The sequence below is a fragment of the Achroia grisella genome, unplaced genomic scaffold, assembly GCF_030625045.1.
Source record: "Achroia grisella isolate CSIRO2021 unplaced genomic scaffold, CSIRO_AGI_Agris_v1 utg146, whole genome shotgun sequence".
Lineage (NCBI taxonomy): Eukaryota > Metazoa > Arthropoda > Insecta > Lepidoptera > Pyralidae > Achroia > Achroia grisella.
In genome coordinates this window covers 2958711-2976859 of record NW_026712636.1, presented here as the reverse complement: position 1 = coordinate 2976859, position 18149 = coordinate 2958711, and the positions used below count along the sequence as shown (strand labels likewise).

Genomic DNA, 18149 nt, shown 5'->3' with positions numbered 1-18149 from the left:
TAAAAATAAATATTAGGGGTGGACAACTTTTCATCACTTAGGGGTATGAAAAATGATAGTAGGCGATTTTCAGACCTACTAAATATGCATATACAATTTCATAATAATCGGTCAAGCCGTTTCGGAGGAGTATGGTAACTAACATTTTTAACGACACGAAAATATTATATATAAACTATAATATAATAAATATTACGTTATATGGAATGTGTACATATTGCTATGTGTCGCGTACAAGCAGCAACAAAACGCAACACAAAGGGAGCGTTATATGGAATGTGTACAACGACACAGACTTCAAAAATCAACCGATCGATCTAACGTACATTTTGTTCACTCCACCAAATTTGTAATTATCAAAGTATTTAACCATTAAATTCAAGACTATAAGCAATTCTATCATTTTCTACAACCCGTAATGTGCTGAAGCCAACATCACCTACCATCTAAGCATTCGAGCCTCATCAACACGTACCACTATGTATCGAATTAGACAAGATCTGTAATAATAGTTTTTAAGATTATTAACCTTTAAGAACCCTTTCGTCTGGATGATTTTTTTAGGTATAACACCGCCTTTTGCTTAAGTTGATGTATGTATAATTACTATTTTATTCATTATATGCAATAAAGAGTATAAACAAAATAATATAATTAATAAAAAAATAACACTGGACATTTTTTTTTATTTGTACAATAACAACATTACAAAATTAAACAGGACAATTAACACAACACCATCTAGTCCTAGTATTATGGCTAATAGAAATACTTTTTTTTATAAATAAATACATAATATACTCGTATATAGTACAAACACTCAGACTGACCCAAACATTCATACTCATACATACAAATGTTTGCACCGTGCGAGAAATCGAACCCGCGACCATCGGAAGTAAAGCGGTGTGTCAAACCGCTACACCATTGAGACCAACATTATCTTGTCTATTCATATATTATTTCAATTTCAAATTCAAATTCAAAAATAATTTATTCATGTAGGACATTTTTCCCTCAATTTCTATTTACAATACCAGTCTTATAAAAAAATAAAATAAAACAAATACTGAAATGGGTATAGCCTGTTATGAAAATTACTAAATATCACTTCCAATACAATACTAACTATCAACTAATGATTACATAAACAGTTATATTATATAAAAGTAAATAAGATAGACATTCCTCAACAACTATTGTTATCTCGTTATCAACAGTGACATGACAAAGTATCAAAATATATGCTGAGAGTGGTTGGATGGCAATGAACATTATAGAAACCGGTTAAGGCCAATTCACATTGAAATGTCGCGACAGGAAGCGACAAAGCGACAACAAGCGAATTACAATGTCTGGACCTCAGAAATTTGAACAATTTATAAACTATTCGTTACGCAACTATTTCTATTCTATTTTAAAACTATATAATAAGTTGTAATGAACTTATCATATAGTTTTAATGAAATTTATATAAAAATAAAATTAAATAAAATGTGATGGCTATTTTTAATGTATAGTAAAAATATAAATTCTAGTGGCATATGTTTAAATCTTTAAAACTACGTAACGAATTTTGAAGGTTTTTTTTAAATAGATAGAGTGAGTCTAGAGGCATGTTTATATATATAGTACACGTACACCCGGGCGAAACCGGGGCAAATAGCTAGTATTAATTAAAAGAATAATACTGTATGTCAAATAATAATGTCGTATATATATAACGGAAATAAATAGATATCATTAACATTGTTGAGACTGAAAATAAATGTAATAAATCGTGACACTAAAGCATCTTGCCGCGCTATCAACTCAGTGTGAACAGATCCTTACTCTATAACAAGCTGTTATTTTGTCATTGACTCTCATTCATCAGTCATTATTCATACATTCGAGTGTGCACTCCATACAAACATTCATAGCTAAGTTGATCACATTTATATATTTATATTAACACTGTTATATAAAAAAGATTACCGATAATTACACTTCTAACATAAAAATAGCCAATTTATTGGACTGTAAAAAAGATAAATTTATATCAACACTAATCTATAACTATAAATGATAACAGTTATGTGGTAGTGATAATATTTTTAAGTGTATATTTAGTAGTGTAAGTGATATGTCACGTGACATTAGTAATTACGAGTAACAATTATTAAATTATATGAGGTATGTATTTTTATTTTTATCTTTTATTTTATTTTTATTTTGAAATAATATTTTTTTTATTACTAAGTTCTACATTACTTATTTATTTATTTATTTATTTGAGCGACCAACAAGACATACACCATGAGGTTACAATTATTATAACTTGCAAAGAGTTCAGGTATATAGAGTTGACTTAATTACTAATTGCCACGGCATGCGATATTGTTTACAGAAGTTTATATATATATATATGTATATATTTTTTTTTACTGATATTACTGATAGGTTTGTACTACATAAGAACGTATTTCATTATAATGCAAATTATTATACAGTTACCGATGTGTCTAATTTATAAAATAATTAAATTAGTTAAAGTATATACTATAAATATTATAAAAAATATCCTATATAAACATATAAATGTGTATTATTATATCCAGATTTTTTTAACTCAGATGTTAAAATTAAGTATAATTACTCGAGCCAGAATAATTATCATGACTTCACGGATTTAAACTAGTTTTACCATTTAATAGGCTGTACATTAGTGTACATTGTAAATACACACACACCATAACCATAAAAATGTATAAGTAAATACTTAATACATATTAAGCAACACAAAATAATTAATTAGTACAAAATCTGTATTAAAAAAATAATCAGAATGTGCCTCTAAAAATGTAAACAACAGGTCTTTCATAATAATGACGACAAAATTTTATTATATTATAACTTCTAATTTAAATATAGAAGTTTTGTGGGTAAAATGTATCATTACATAGTATAAAACAAAGTCTCTGTCGCTGTCTGTCCGTCCAGATGTATGCTTAAATAAACTACACAACAGATTTTGGAGCGGTTTTTATAAATAGATAGAGGAATATATAAACATATATATAATACATGCGAAGCCGGGGCGAGTAGTTTTTAATAAAATATTTAATATTATTTGTAAGATATAGGTATATGATATATCTTACAAATGATATTAAATATTTTTATATACATATAACTAAAATTGAAGTGTCTATTTGTAACATTGAAATAACCGTTTTTTACTACATGCATATTAATATAAACACGGTACATACAAAAATATAACTGTCTGTCAGTCTGTTTGTTCCGGCTAATCTCTGAAATAGTTGGACCGATATTGACAAGACTTTTTTTGACAGGTAGCTAACGTAATAAGAAGTAACTTAGGCTACTTTATTTTAGAAAATTCTTATATTTTAGATAAATAAAGTTAAATTCCAAGGACGAAGTCGCGGGAGTCAGCTAGTTTGTAAAATATATTCATGTAGTTAACTTTGTATTATATAACGTCTTTTATAATATACATAATGACAAAACAATCTTAACAGTAGTACAATAGTATCACAAACGTGTTAAATACTAAACAAACATACACCAACAACATATATTAGGATATAGATCCGGGTATGTTCATAGTAAAAGACTCTCAAACAAAGTGTAACATTGTTCAGAAATAAATGAAACAGAACGCAAAAATGCTTTTAAAATGCTCGTATAATGGTCAGAGCAGATTTAAACTGGCTATAATGCTAAACCCCGTCAAGCGTCAATTAATAAAGTTGTTGCAATAAATATTGCAATAAACAATAGCAAAAATTTTATATTTCTAAATAGTTGTTACTGGAATTTCTCCTAACAATACAACATTTTGTTGTTCCTTTATAAATCTATTTCACAACTTCAAGGATCTAGTTAAAATTCTACGTGCACATTTTTTTATACTACGTAGATGGCAAACAAGCATACGGCCTATCTAATGGCAAATGGTTACTGTAGTCAATGGACGCCTGAAATAACAGGGATATCACGTACGCGTTTTTTTATAGATTTTAATGGAATGGTGCACCCGCTTGCGCTAACGGTTTACGCTGGCTGGCACCAGTGGAGGATGATAAGATGAGCATGAGGTCAGGTCCGTTAGCCCATCGTGACAAATTCACCAAGAATTTATCACTATGGTTTCCAGGGGGAACCGCGTGGAGGTCAAACTGACATGGTACATTGCTAGCAAGAAGATAATCAATCCACATTACTAACAGTCCCCTTTCCCCCCATAGTCACGTACCCGGTTTCTTAAGGGTTGACAACCCTTAAGAAACCAAAGTAAGAATGTAGCCAACTCAACACATGACTTGGTATTATTTACTGAGTATATTTAGTTGGCAAATATTGAAGTCCATACTTAGACACAGACACCTATATAGATATACATTATAAAAAAACTGGCTTTAAAAAAAAATCAATTGAGTTTCTTGCCAGTTCTTCTTAATTTGATCTGTATACTGAATTGGACGGTACGGAAAAAAAATAGTATACAATTTTTTACATTCATAAGCGGCAAAAAAGTCCTACATTAATAAATGATTTTTTAATTTGAACTTGTCCCAGCAATGATGGTTATAGTTGATAGTATCTCTGACTATGCCATTTGAAGTTGAATACGCTATAGCGTAGATAAGATATATATATGTATATCTTTATACGTAGATATATCTTTGTATATTTTATTACCTATTAATAATTATAGTACTCAGCATGTAATGGAATTGATGTACAAACAGTCAGCGCAAACGATCACGACACGTGAATAAGTACCTGGAATGTGGGAGGGATTGCGTATTCAGAGTCTCTTTAAGACATACATGTAGTTCTACCTGAAATGCTCTAGATGCCTGTCTATAACCGTGTACAGTCTAAAAACACAAAGTAACTTAAATAAAAAACTAAAAATTACGAGTAGTATCTAATAAATAATTCTAAAATATTATAGACAGAATAGAATTTTATTGATTACATATTAGTGTTATTGTGTCTAAAATCTGTTTCATATTTTGTTTTTATTTTTTTTTTAGTTGTTATTGCTTGATACAACAATAACAACTAAAAAAAATAAAAACAACAATTTACAACACTCAGCATAATGCTGAAAACATAGTTTCCAGCGCTATCTTTCAAAATTACACGCACACAAAATATAAATATGAAACAGATATTATACAAAATAATACTAATGTGTAAGAAAAAAAAGTATGTATATAAAAATACATAAGTGTATCTAAGTACTAAATAGTTTAAAAAAAAGTGTAACGTCTCTGTATGATATACCTACGTACAAGAAATAAATAATATAATAATGCAATTAGGATTTTTTAAACAAATATTGGCATAAAATTACATAGAATACGTAAATATGTTTGTTTATAGCAATTAATGATCTTTTTTTCAAAAACTATATAAAAATATTTAAGACTGCAATCTCTCTTCAATCTCACTTCATTAAACAATTACATTATTTATTAAAATATTTTAATAGTTAAGTTATTTTATGTCTCACAAAAGTAATATGAATTATATTATTGAAATTATCCTTTGTCCCAAGTTCCTTTGTAGGGGTCAATTACAAATATTGCAAATATTTTTCATTCATTACTCTATCGAATGTTTTTATTTATTAATCATATAGCGATTGAACTATTGGAATACCGTGAATTTGGTGGAATGAAAATGTTTACAAATAATTCGGAATGTAATCGAATATTTTGAATGTAGAGAACAAAATAACCCGATATATGTAAATATATTACTTACATTACTATGTTTAACAATGAACTACCATATTTGAAACAAATAATAAAGGTAATTTGTATGGAATATATTATAGGTTTATTTTATATTATGATGGTGACAATCAAGCATACGGCCCATCTGATGGTAAACGGTTATCCTGCCTAAGGACGCCTGAAACACCAGTCTCGTCACGTGCTTATTACCGACCTTAATAGACCCTTCTTGAAAAGCCCATGCTTTAGTCTCTCGAGAAAACCTCAGCAGGTAGTCCAATCCACAATCTATGGTAAGTGTACGCGAGAGACAGCTCCTCGGTAACTGCATGTCGTTACTTCAAATGAAGTAAAAAATAAACATTATTATTGATAAAAGATGTTGATCAATACAGCTGTTTATTTATTTATTTAAACTTATCGATAACTGGTACATAAACGATAATAATACATCAATAATACAAAGTATATTCTGATGTACATATGTCTCTATATAAATAATTAATATATTTATATATTATTAAATGTATGCCTCAAATTAAACAATAATAATAATACTAAACACCTGTACGTCTACAAATTTTATCTCCCATTAAAAAAATATTAATCATAATAATTTCTTATACAGTTGTCATTGTTCGGTATTTTCATCCGCAAAGACAAATTTATAACCTCATCAAAGGGACTAAGAATTATATAGCACAATAATAATAACAGTACAAAAAGAGACAATACTGAATACCTGTCACATTACTAGAAAATTACTGACATTCCCAATTATAACATCTTCACATAGCGCAACCTCTCCTACACTTGGCTAAGACCCGTGTGTGTGTATACATACCGTATTACCTTCTTTTGAACCAAATAAAAGAAGAGACATTAAAATACACATAATAATAATAATAATAAGCTGATGAAAGTGCGACAATAGTGTAAATAATAATACATAAAACAATACACTAATAAAACATACATCCTCCAAAAAGCCACAATTCAGAATGAGAAACAAAACATAATAATAATAAAAATAATACTAATTAAACAATAACAATAAAACTAATTGCAGCTTCAATAGCTGTAACATGGGATAATTATTAACTTAATAATAATAATGAGACGGAATATTGAATATTGAGACGAGGTTCGAGCCCCTAGTGATGCCCTCAGACTAAAGTCGTATCCGTCTGGCAGGAGTTGGCCTTCAGCCGGTCAGCCGTAGCCGCCGGTGAAGCTGTAGGCCAGCTGCGGCCAACAGCACTAGAGTAGTCCGAAAAATATGTAATAATTGTTATGGAGTGGCTGAAGTCCAACTTCCGCCTGACGGATACTTTAGTCTGAGGGCACCGCTAGGGGTTCGAACCTCGGCTCAGGCCGTCGTAATATCGATCCCCGTTTGAATTGAACGGGGGATCGATCGGAGCGGAAATTTCGACCAGTGGGCAACCCCTACTATATATACTAGTGCACTAATGTATTTGTAAATATTATTACTATTATTTCAGAACAAAATGGCAACTGTAAAAGTATTTTCTAGAAGCATAACAAGACTATTAGTAAGCCGTAACTATATATTGAATAAACATGTAAACGAAAGTACGTGGACTACAGGTAATATAGTAAAATCACCAGCCAAAGATGTGGATTTACCCAATACATTGATATCTGAACATATATGGGAGAATTTGGACAAATGGCCCGACAAGACTGCTGTTGTAAGTAGACTTTTAGAAATAATAAGACAGGAAAATTCATATAGCATATTCATATAGCGCTATATAGTCTATACATATAAATAAAATTGGAGTGTCTGTTTGTAATATTGAAATAACAGTTTTTTACCACATGCATATGAATATAAATACGGTACATAAAACAAAAAAACATTTTTTAACAATTTTTGTCTGTCTGTCTGTTTGTTCCGGCTAATCTCTGAAATGGCTGGACCGATTTTGACAGGACTTTTATTGGCAGGTAGCTGACGTAAGAATAAGTACTTAGGCTACTTTTACTTTACAAAAATGAAGTTAAATTCCACGCAGACGAAGTCGCGAGTACAGCTAGTCATAAATAAAAATGATAGCCTCAGTGGTCTAGTGGTTTAGCACACCGTTTTTCTTGCGATGGTCACGCACGAGTTCGATTCTTCGCACGATGCAAACATTTGTATTCATGAGTATGGTTGTTTGTATTGGTTTATATATTTCCTATGTATTTTATGTGTGTATTTACAAAAAAAGTGTATTGAATTATCTGTATTGGATCTCTAGTAGTCAATAACACAAACTCTGCTTATCTTGCAACTAGATGGCGTTGTGTGAATTGTCCTGATTTATTTATTTATTTAATTATCTTGAGGTCGTTTTTTTAATATATGATAACGCTCCCGCCTGCGCTATCGGTTTGGGCTGGCGGAGCATCAGTGGAGGATGGGAAGATGAGTATGAGGTCAGGTCAGGTAGTCCATCACGGCAAATTTAACAGGAAATTATCACGTGGCATTCAGAGGGAACCGCGTGGAAGTCAATCTGACATGGTACATTGCTAGCAATAGGATTATTAGTCCACATAACTAACAATCACTCTATTACACAACTATAATCAGAAATAGAAATAGAAATAATCTTTATTCAAATAAACTCATTACAAGCACTTTTGAATTTGTCATATTTTGATTCTACCACTCATTCGGAATGCAAATTCATCACAAGAAGAATGAGCAAGAAACTTGTGTGTTGCTTTTTTTAATAGATGTTTTTTATATGAATAATTAGAGTATAACAAGTAAGAGGCATGCGATAATCAACATAGAAATCGCTACGTACTCATAATTAGTGTAATAAGATAATATTGTCAGTGCTATAGATTTTAAGTTTTTCTATAAAAACATTATTATTTTTAACGTATTCTTTAATTTTATAGTAAACTTTTTTGCAAAGTAAGTATTTTATATGACATTTAAATCTTTTCAGTCAGATTTATAACAGACTCTGGTAATTTGTTGTAAAACTTTACGCAATTAATTAATCGCTTTATTATACCGCATAATTTAATATATGTAATATCAACAAGTACGTACGACTTGAAAACTTACGTGACTATAAAAAAACCTTCACCTTTGGTCAATGACCTGATAAGTGTATAAATTGCGTGGGAAGAAGAAATAATTGATACATATAAGTAGTTTAATTTATATTTATATGCTTGAAATATAGTGTTAATATTTAAAGAATGATGATTACTAGACAACTAGACATCTTTTTTTAGATGTTTATGCGTGAAATAAAAGTGAGTAATTCAATGTGCAATAGTATAGAAATAAACTATTTAATGAATTGCATTAAAATTACTTGTAAAATTAAATTGATTGATTAATTCTTAATTGTATATAATCTGGTTATTTAATTAACTGTAGAATGTTTTAAAAATGAAACGAATGATAAGCGTCTGTCCATTTGAGATTAAATAGGATTCTTATCACAATTCTTTATCAGTCTATAAACCTTATCATTGACATTGTATTCAAATACAGTTGAAATTAAGGTCATACCATTTATTTAAACATTTAGGACAATTTTGCTATTTGTGCATGTAATTATTTTATTATACTTTTTAACTCTACCCGGAGGTACAACTTTGAGATAGATTACTACTACAGATAAGAGAACATTTACTGCTTATGACCTCTTTGGTTTAGCGGCGTAGTATACCGCTTTACTGTCAATGGTCGCGGGTTTGATTCGTCGCACAAGGAAAACATTTGTACTCATGAATATGAATGTTTGCAATGATCTGGATGTTTTCTAAGCATATTATGTATGTATTTACAGAAAAAGTATTTAAGTATCTATATCGGTTATCTATTATATAGTTGATTAATATGATTACTGCTTATAAATTTATGTTTATTATGATGATTCTTTTCTCATTGTATACTTAATTCGAGCAATTTTATAGACCATATATAAAATAATAACATAAATATTTGTTTCGTGGTTATAACACTGTTTTCGATAGCCTTCCACGACAACGTCGATACACCTCTCCCATGGCAAGTAGTTATCTCATGGAAATAAATTAATATACATTGAAGTTGATTCCAGCTGAATTTTATAGAAAATACTATAATATGGTATTTTACATACACACAACAGCTATACAGCAGTCCATTGTACAATGTTCTCGTACAGTCAAAAACCGTACCAGATGGAGACAAATTGCGAGGAGCTCTGTAGCCAAGGAGGACAACGAAGAGGTACCATCTTGAAAACCACAACCGCTCTGTTAAGTGTGTACGACCAAAGAAGAAGAAGGACTATACCGAGCGGTCTTAACAAAAAATAACAAAAACTAAACGTGATACATTAATTAATATTTATGTAACAATTTTTTTAACGCAACAATAATTAGACCTCCACGTTTGACTTTGTTCTGATAACTTAGCAATAGGATACCTATTGCTAAGTTATCAGAACAAAGTCAAGTCAGTCTGGTAGTTTGTATCTTTCTGTACTTATTGTTTAATTTCTGTTTATTTGTAGCTATGTGGCATTACAAAACGATCCTTCACGTATCATGAACTGTACAAGAGTTCAAGGAATCTGGCAGCAAAATTGAGGAGTAGTCTTCAAATACGAGATGGCGATGTTATATGTATTATGATGTCAAACTCACCAGATTATGCATTGGCCATACTTGGAACACTGCAAGCTGGTGCTGAAGTGACTACAGTGAATCCTATTTATACAGCTCGTAAGTAAAGTTTCGTTACTAGACTTTGCACTAAGTGATCTAAGGTGCCTCTATTTTATTATTATTACCGCCAATAACTTATTTTGCAAGCTGTATTACGATTTAAAATAGAAATACAAATTCTTTATGCAAATAAACTTAATATAAATACTTTTGAATAGTCGTATTTTTTTATTCTACCACTCATTTGAAACACAGATTCATAAGAAGACTAATGATCTAAAAGTCCCATGTTTCTCTTTTAAATAAATGTTATTCATAATTTTAAGATTCTATGTGAATAGAAACTATCAAACAGCTAGTTGATATAAGTAAATAAATGGTTGCTTGTTTAACAAAATAAATCAGTCATAGTTATCAGAACAGACCAGTCCCTACAAGCGGCACCCGTTCAAAAGAATACCGGTTAAAATTGAGTGGAAAATAGAGTAGTTAAGTTACAAGTTACTGGGAAATTACATCTTATGTTTTATCGAATTAGGTTTTATTTTGTGCAAATATATTTCCTGATTGAATTAATTTATATTACAATTAAATAAATAGAGTAATATGGACCCGTTAATTACCATCTTAGTCCTTAACTTCTCAGTAATAGCAACTAATAAGTTACTACTGATGTCTCTATATATTTTTGGAAATCCATGTTGCAGTTCATATCTATATATCACGAATAAAAAATTATGTTACTTATATTTTAATATAAAAATCATGTATAATTAATTAGTATTTTGAGGGGGTACAATAAAAAAGGGGATGGAAATTCGTCATTTTTGAAGCTATAATGATGCAACTTTTTTCTTTGCCTTTTTTTAATTATTGAATATTTTTTCGTTATTTAGTCAATGTTACTATAACACGCAGACGAAGTCGCGGGCACAGCGATTATAACTATAAAAACGATGTCAGTAAAAAAATCTTATTTCCATCTTGCTATAGAATACTTGTATACTGAAAATATAGTAATATTTTGACCTACTTCTTAAGGTACTTTGTTACTTCTTAAAAGATCTTTGTTATATATTCTTCGAAAATTAAATGTTTGACTAAACTTTCATTGTCCTAATAAGTCCTAATAAGCGAAAGAGCTTCACAAGCCTTTGTTTTACTTAACCTAATTTTGATGAAGTTAAATTAAAAATTATAAAGGAAGAGAGAGAGGTCAGATTTTGTTACGAGAAATAGATCCTCTGTAATTACTACACGGATTTTATATATTCTTTGCTGTTTTTAAATTGAATATTATCTCTTCTATAAAATTTTCGTGTCACAATGTTAGTTACCAATATCCTCCGTGACAGTTTGACCGATTTTTATGAAATTTTTTATGCATATTCAGTAGGTCTGACAATTGGCTTCTATTTATTTTTCATACCCCACCCCTAACTTATACTTTTTGGACAATTTATTTATCATTTCTTTTTAAAAAATACATGCAACCTAAATTTTCACACTTCTATCACTAACCCTTATTTCTTAATAGCGTGTTTAATTACATGCGGTGTTAATATATATAGAATACAAAAAGATAAGACCACTTGGGTCTAGCATTCAAATTGAAAAATCATTTATTTATGTAGGACATTTTAGCCGCTTATGAACGTCAAATGTTTTATATTATAATTTTGTTCCTACAGTCCAGTTCAGTATATAAATAAATTCAATTGAATTACTCTTTTTTTAAAGCCAGTTTATTTACAATGTATATTTATATAGGTGTCTATGTCTAACATTAAATGAAAATCCCGTGCATGAACAATATTGCCAAGCACGCTCGTTATTCAAGTAATCGTCTAGTGAGTAATAGGCTTTGCTCAGTAAATATGATTTAAGAGATGTTTTAAATTTATTTTGGGGTAATTCCAGTAGAAACGAATCTCTAATTTTAATAAAGATTAACGTTTATTTTACAGATGAAGTACATAGACAGCTTTTGCTTTCAAAACCAAAATTAGTAATTGGCAATCCAGAAACTATTCCAGTTATAAAAGATGCACTTAAATTGTCCAAGATGAATATTCCTATAATTGCTTGTAAAGGATACATTAGTAATGAATTACCGGACGGTGTTATATCATTAGATGAACTAGCTAATGCTGTTCATGTAGATTATGATGTCCTCAAAGAAGTTTCTAGAACGCCAGACGATGTAGCTCTCTTACCATATTCCAGTGGCACAACAGGTCTTCCTAAAGGTGTAGAGCTGACTAATAGAAATATCGTATCAAATTGTGCTCAGCAAAATACTGTAGGACTAAGACACTACCAGGATACCACAGGTAAGAGTCTATTTAGAAAAAATGTGTGCGATTACCAATTTTAATTGAACAAAAATACAGAATTGAACAATTTATATATATTATTATTATGATTATATAGGATAAGATGGATAGAAGGATGGATGGATGTTTGTTACTCTTTCACGCAAAAGCTACTGAACGGATTTTTATGTAACTTTACAGTAATATTGCTTATACATGAGAATAAGATATAGGCTACAAATTTTATAAGGGTAAAATAGCTAGAAAAAAACTAAACACATATTTCTAAAAGCTACAAATTTCGTACGGTAGATGCCGCGGGCACAACTAGTTCTAAATAAGTATAACTAGAAACTAAAAAGTCAAACACTTCTTCCAGGCTCTTATCAGGATGCGATATTGGCAGTTTTACCATTTTATCATATTTACGGCTTGTCAATTATTTTACTACATAAGCTATCGGTTGGAGTGAAAGTTGTTACTCTGCCTAAATTTCAGCCACAGAGTCTTTTAACTACGTTACAGGAGCAGAAAATTAGTATATTTTGTGCAGCGCCTCCACTGAGTAAGATTTCTTTCTTTCTCTTTCTTTGTCACTTAAATAATTATTCATAAATCAATATCATCATCATTTACCTTGACGATCTTTACTTTCTTATTCTTTGTCGCAAGTACATATTCATAAATCAATATAATCATCATTTACCTTGACGATCTCGGTAGTCTAGCGGTTTTGCACACTGCCTTATTTCCGATGGTCGCAGATTCGATTCCTCGCACGTTACAAATATTTGTATTCATGAATATGATTGTTTGTATCAGTTATCTAGCACCTATAACACAAGCTTTAGATAGCTTAACTTGGGACTAGAGGGCGCTGTGTCAATTGTCTTGAGATTATTATTATTATTAACTGATAACATACTATTTAATCATTCTTTGTAGATCTGAATACTTTCAATCTTTTTGCATAAATATTTACGTGATTTTTGCACTAAAGTTAAATTTCGTTTCGTTTTTTTCGTTCTTCTTAATCTTAACAAAATATCTTCATAAACGAATATGTTTCGTTAAACCAAATTGCAATATTACTTAAACTTTATAATATGTATTCAATAACACTATAATATTAATTCGATTTTAAATTTGATTTTGAATTTAATTGTGATTATATTTTGATTTTGACTTTGATATTGATTTGATTAATTTTTTTTATTTTAAACACATTTGAAATATATTCAAAATAACTTTAAAAAATTGTCATTTCAGTATTATTCTTGGGATCTAATCCTGAAGTCAAAAATGAACATTTAGAGAACATAAACATTATCACATGCGGTGCAGCACCGCTCCCAAAATTAGACATTTACCGAGTATTGAGCAAAGCAAAGGTAAGAAAAAAATACAACTTGTAACTGTTATATCCTTGGAATCTCGGAAATTTGATAGCCTCGGTGGTCTAGTAGTTTAGCACAGCGCTTTACATTCTATGGTCGCGGGTTCGATTCCGCGCACGGTACAAACACTTCTATCCGTGAGTATGATTACTTGTATTGGTCTGGGTGTTTTCTATGTGCTGTATATACTGTATACATTTACAAAAAATGTATCTAAGTATATCTACTCTAGTAATATCAGTTGTCTAGTACCCATAACACAAGCTCTGCTTAGCTTGGTACTAGATGGCGCTGTGTGATATATCCAGAAATATTATTATTATTGTAATAATACTTGGAATCGTACTGGGAACTCTGTACATAAAATAATATGGTAAATCTGATCCAATTATAGGGGTAATTGTTTCTGTAAAATTCTATTCAATATTGCATTCAAATGTAAATAAATAATAACAGTATAATAATCATAATATATATTTATTAAATTAAATTACAAGTATGAGTTATATTTGAGAGTTTTAATTTGAGTTATGTTTATAACAAAATATATTATTTAACATAGTACAGGATCCTTAAACCAGTATTACTATTTCTTATGCTAGATCACCTTGAACTGTCTGTGTTCTGACAGGCAGATACCAGTTTATATTCATTATATAGTTTTTTTTTTTTTTAATTTTAATAACCACATACAGAAATTCCGTGCTCTTATTAAGTTAAGTTTTACATTTTTGTTTGACTTAAATTGATTTATTTAAGTAAATCTATTTTGATCAGGTCCCATATAACATTATATAGTTATTTGATTCATATATTTATAGTTAACTAACTCAAAAAATAATCGATTTTGCCATTAAAGATCAATTATTTTGGAGACTAAGTATATTGATATGAGTGATGCTTGCTTGCTTACTAATAGTATGAATACAAAAGTAACTCTGTCCGTCTGTCTTGCTTTCAAGCCAAAACTACTGAACCAATTTAAATGAATTTTGATACACAGATGGTCTAGACCCTGAACAAGGGCATAGACAAGATTTTAATACAGAAAAGGGATTGAAAAGGAGATGAAAGGTTGTATGGAAGTTTCGTCTTTTTTAAAGCTAGAAGCTTGAAACATATTTTATTAGGTTGTTAATTAATTGAAAGTTTAAAAAAGTACACTCAGGGGAATAAAATAAAAGGGGATAAAAGTTTATATGGAAATTTGTCATTCGCCGTCTATTCCACGCTGACGAAGTCACGGGCACAGCTAGTCTTTTAAGTAAATATTTACATGTCTTAATTTACAGCAAAATTTGGATTTCTTGCAACTGTATGGACTAACAGAAACAGCTCCATTAGTTACAACTATGCCAAATAATGGTAAGAACTACGTAACAGCTGGTGTTGCTATTCCCAACACTGAAATAAAAATTGTAAATAATGACGGCAATGCCTTGGGACCTAATGAGGTAAATATCATTGGTATCAACTGAATAAATAAATTAAGCAAATTAGCATCTCAATATACGTCAATTCTAAAATTAGAAAGACGAATTTTCAATAGGCATCTTTTTTACTTGGCAAAAATCCTTAATGTAGATCCGCTCGCCCCGGGGAGACAAGTATTATGAAACTCCTATTCACTAAAAACTCCAAGGTATACAGATGAAGGTTATTAGAAGGTATATACCTTCTAACACTGAGGTAGAAGTTATTAGCGAGTCGCGGGGACCACGGCTCCTATGCGATGTCCCACTTTATATATTTTTCTCGGACTACTCTAATGCTGTTGGCCGCAGCTGGCCTATACAGCTTCACCGGGCGATTGGAGGCGAGTGCAGATGTCACTCAAAACCCGCGGAAGGACTTATGGAGCGGCTGAAGACCAACTCTCGCCTGAATTCCTTCTTACTTTAGTGTACTTGCCCCTTTAACCACAGGCAGCTACGTATCCACCTATCTACCAAGAGATAGTATAAACTTTTTTATGAAATATAAGAATACTAGTATACATATAGTAATATATATGTCAATCAACCGGTGATCAGAACATATGTAATAGAGTCGAAATACCAGAAGATCAGAAACAGTATAATAGATATCCCCTTTATATAGTGTAAACAATTGAGAAAAATATTTAAAACACAAATACTCAACGAAAAATTACTTTACTTAAATTTCATCTTTCACTGTAGCATTGAATGACACTTCAATATTTTTGTACATTAAAACATAAGTAAATTGATAAAGATAAAATATGGCTCAAAAACTTCTCATATAGTATAAGGAAACAGCAAACAACATATGTATTTCTGTTAATTTTACAGGTAGGTGAACTATTAGTACGAGGTCCTCAAGTTATGAAAGGCTATAGAAATAATGTGGAAGCAACAAAAAACGCAATCACAGAAGATGGATGGTTTAAGACTGGTGATATTGCTTCTATTGACGAGGAGGGCGCTGTTACTATAACTGATAGAGTTAAAGAATTGATAAAGGTAATTATGGAAAAAATTGTCATATACTCGTAAAGTTTTTGTTAACTAGCTATACATGATATGAAGCTTATCGTACAACTTATGCGTTACCATTTAGGAGGACCAAGGCATCGTCTTTCTGTAATTTTGCATTTTTTGTGCTATATTTTGCACTTGGCACTGAAATATATCTCACAAAGAAGAAACACAAAATATACCTTTGCCACTGTTATCCCATATATGGAATAATTAGAAGCATTGTTAACTGTTGATGTTGTGATGAACGCAGTGTCTGATGAACGTAACACAGATGAACAAACTTGATATGCTCAATATATATTTAAATCTAACGTGGCAGGAGGAAGCCTACCACCTTTTCTGATGATTTTTTTAGTAACCGTATTTCCTTTATGTTTCATTTCACCAGAGTATCAGTCAGTTGACTCTGTGCCTAGTTATTTCTTTTCTAAATGTAATTTTATACATGAATATTATTGATTGACAATTTCTTTCCTTCGTTCTTATATTTTTTTTAATTTTTTATTGTACAATAAATAGTGCACAAAAGGCAAGCTTAATGCCATATTCTCTACCAGCTAACCTTTAGGTAGAAATAGAAAGCGTTGTAGTGCAGTCATGACGAAAATCTGTGACGATAATACTATATTATATAAATGCTATAGTAACATCTATGTACATATATGCAAAATACATAAATAACACAGAATAAATAAATATAAACATTCCAAGTATAGTTTAAAGTACCTACTCATCACAACGCCAAACAATTAAAGCTCATTTTGATGATTCAATAGTTAATTAAATAGTTTCCTTTTAAATATATACTTACTTGTAGCTCTGCGAAGGTTTATTCCTTACATTCTATATTCCTTTGTTTTTTTCTTTGTTAAAGTAAGACTTTAGTTATCTTTATTGTTAATTCCAGGTGAAAGGTTATCAAGTAGCACCCGCGGAGTTAGAAAGCATTCTCCGAGAACATCCCGATGTTCAAGATGCTGGTGTAGTTGGCGTGCCTGATCCAAGAACCGGAGAAATTCCGAAAGCATTTGTCGTTGTAAAAGAGGGCTCTAATGTTGAAGAAGCAAACATATTAAATTACGTATCAGAAAGAGTGGCTGAATTTAAAAGAATCAAAGAAATCGTATTCTTGGACAGTCTTCCAAAAAATCCTTCTGGAAAACTCTTAAGAAGGGTCCTCAAAGATAAACACGCTTAAAATTGTATATGTTAATTTTACTTCTATTAACAAATGATAAATGTATATTTTTGTATTGAATTAAATTTTATATCTAGTGAGGCTAAAATAAGAAGGTTTCATTTAGTATTTTTCATCTCCTGAACAATTAACTGTATATTTACTCTCGACATACTCAGCTTTTCTGAGAAAACCTAATATATGTGGATCCTCGTAACACAGTCTATCTTTATATCAAAGGTCATTGGACACTTTAGTACGAAATATATTTCCACATCCCAGAGAAAAAAAATTGAGTAGGAAGT

The 18149-nt window shown here is 30.4% G+C and overlaps 1 protein-coding gene across 2 annotated transcripts; it reads left to right on the top strand.

Moving 5' to 3' along the window:
* Positions 1-1971: 1971 nt before the first annotated feature.
* Positions 1972-17942, top strand: LOC131855599 (uncharacterized). Of its 2 annotated transcripts, XM_059206885.1 has the most exons (9): positions 1972-2175; positions 7265-7474; positions 10301-10511; positions 12422-12787; positions 13149-13334; positions 14039-14160; positions 15459-15620; positions 16479-16649; positions 17575-17942. In XM_059206885.1, exons 2-9 carry the CDS (start codon positions 7271-7273, stop codon positions 17863-17865), a joined length of 1713 nt encoding a protein of 570 aa, XP_059062868.1. In that variant the 5' UTR covers positions 1972-2175; positions 7265-7270; the 3' UTR covers positions 17866-17942. The 2 variants fall into 2 exon arrangements, with proteins under 2 accessions (XP_059062868.1, XP_059062867.1); XM_059206884.1 differs by lacking the exon at positions 7265-7474.
* The last annotated feature ends 207 nt before the right edge of the window (positions 17943-18149 follow it).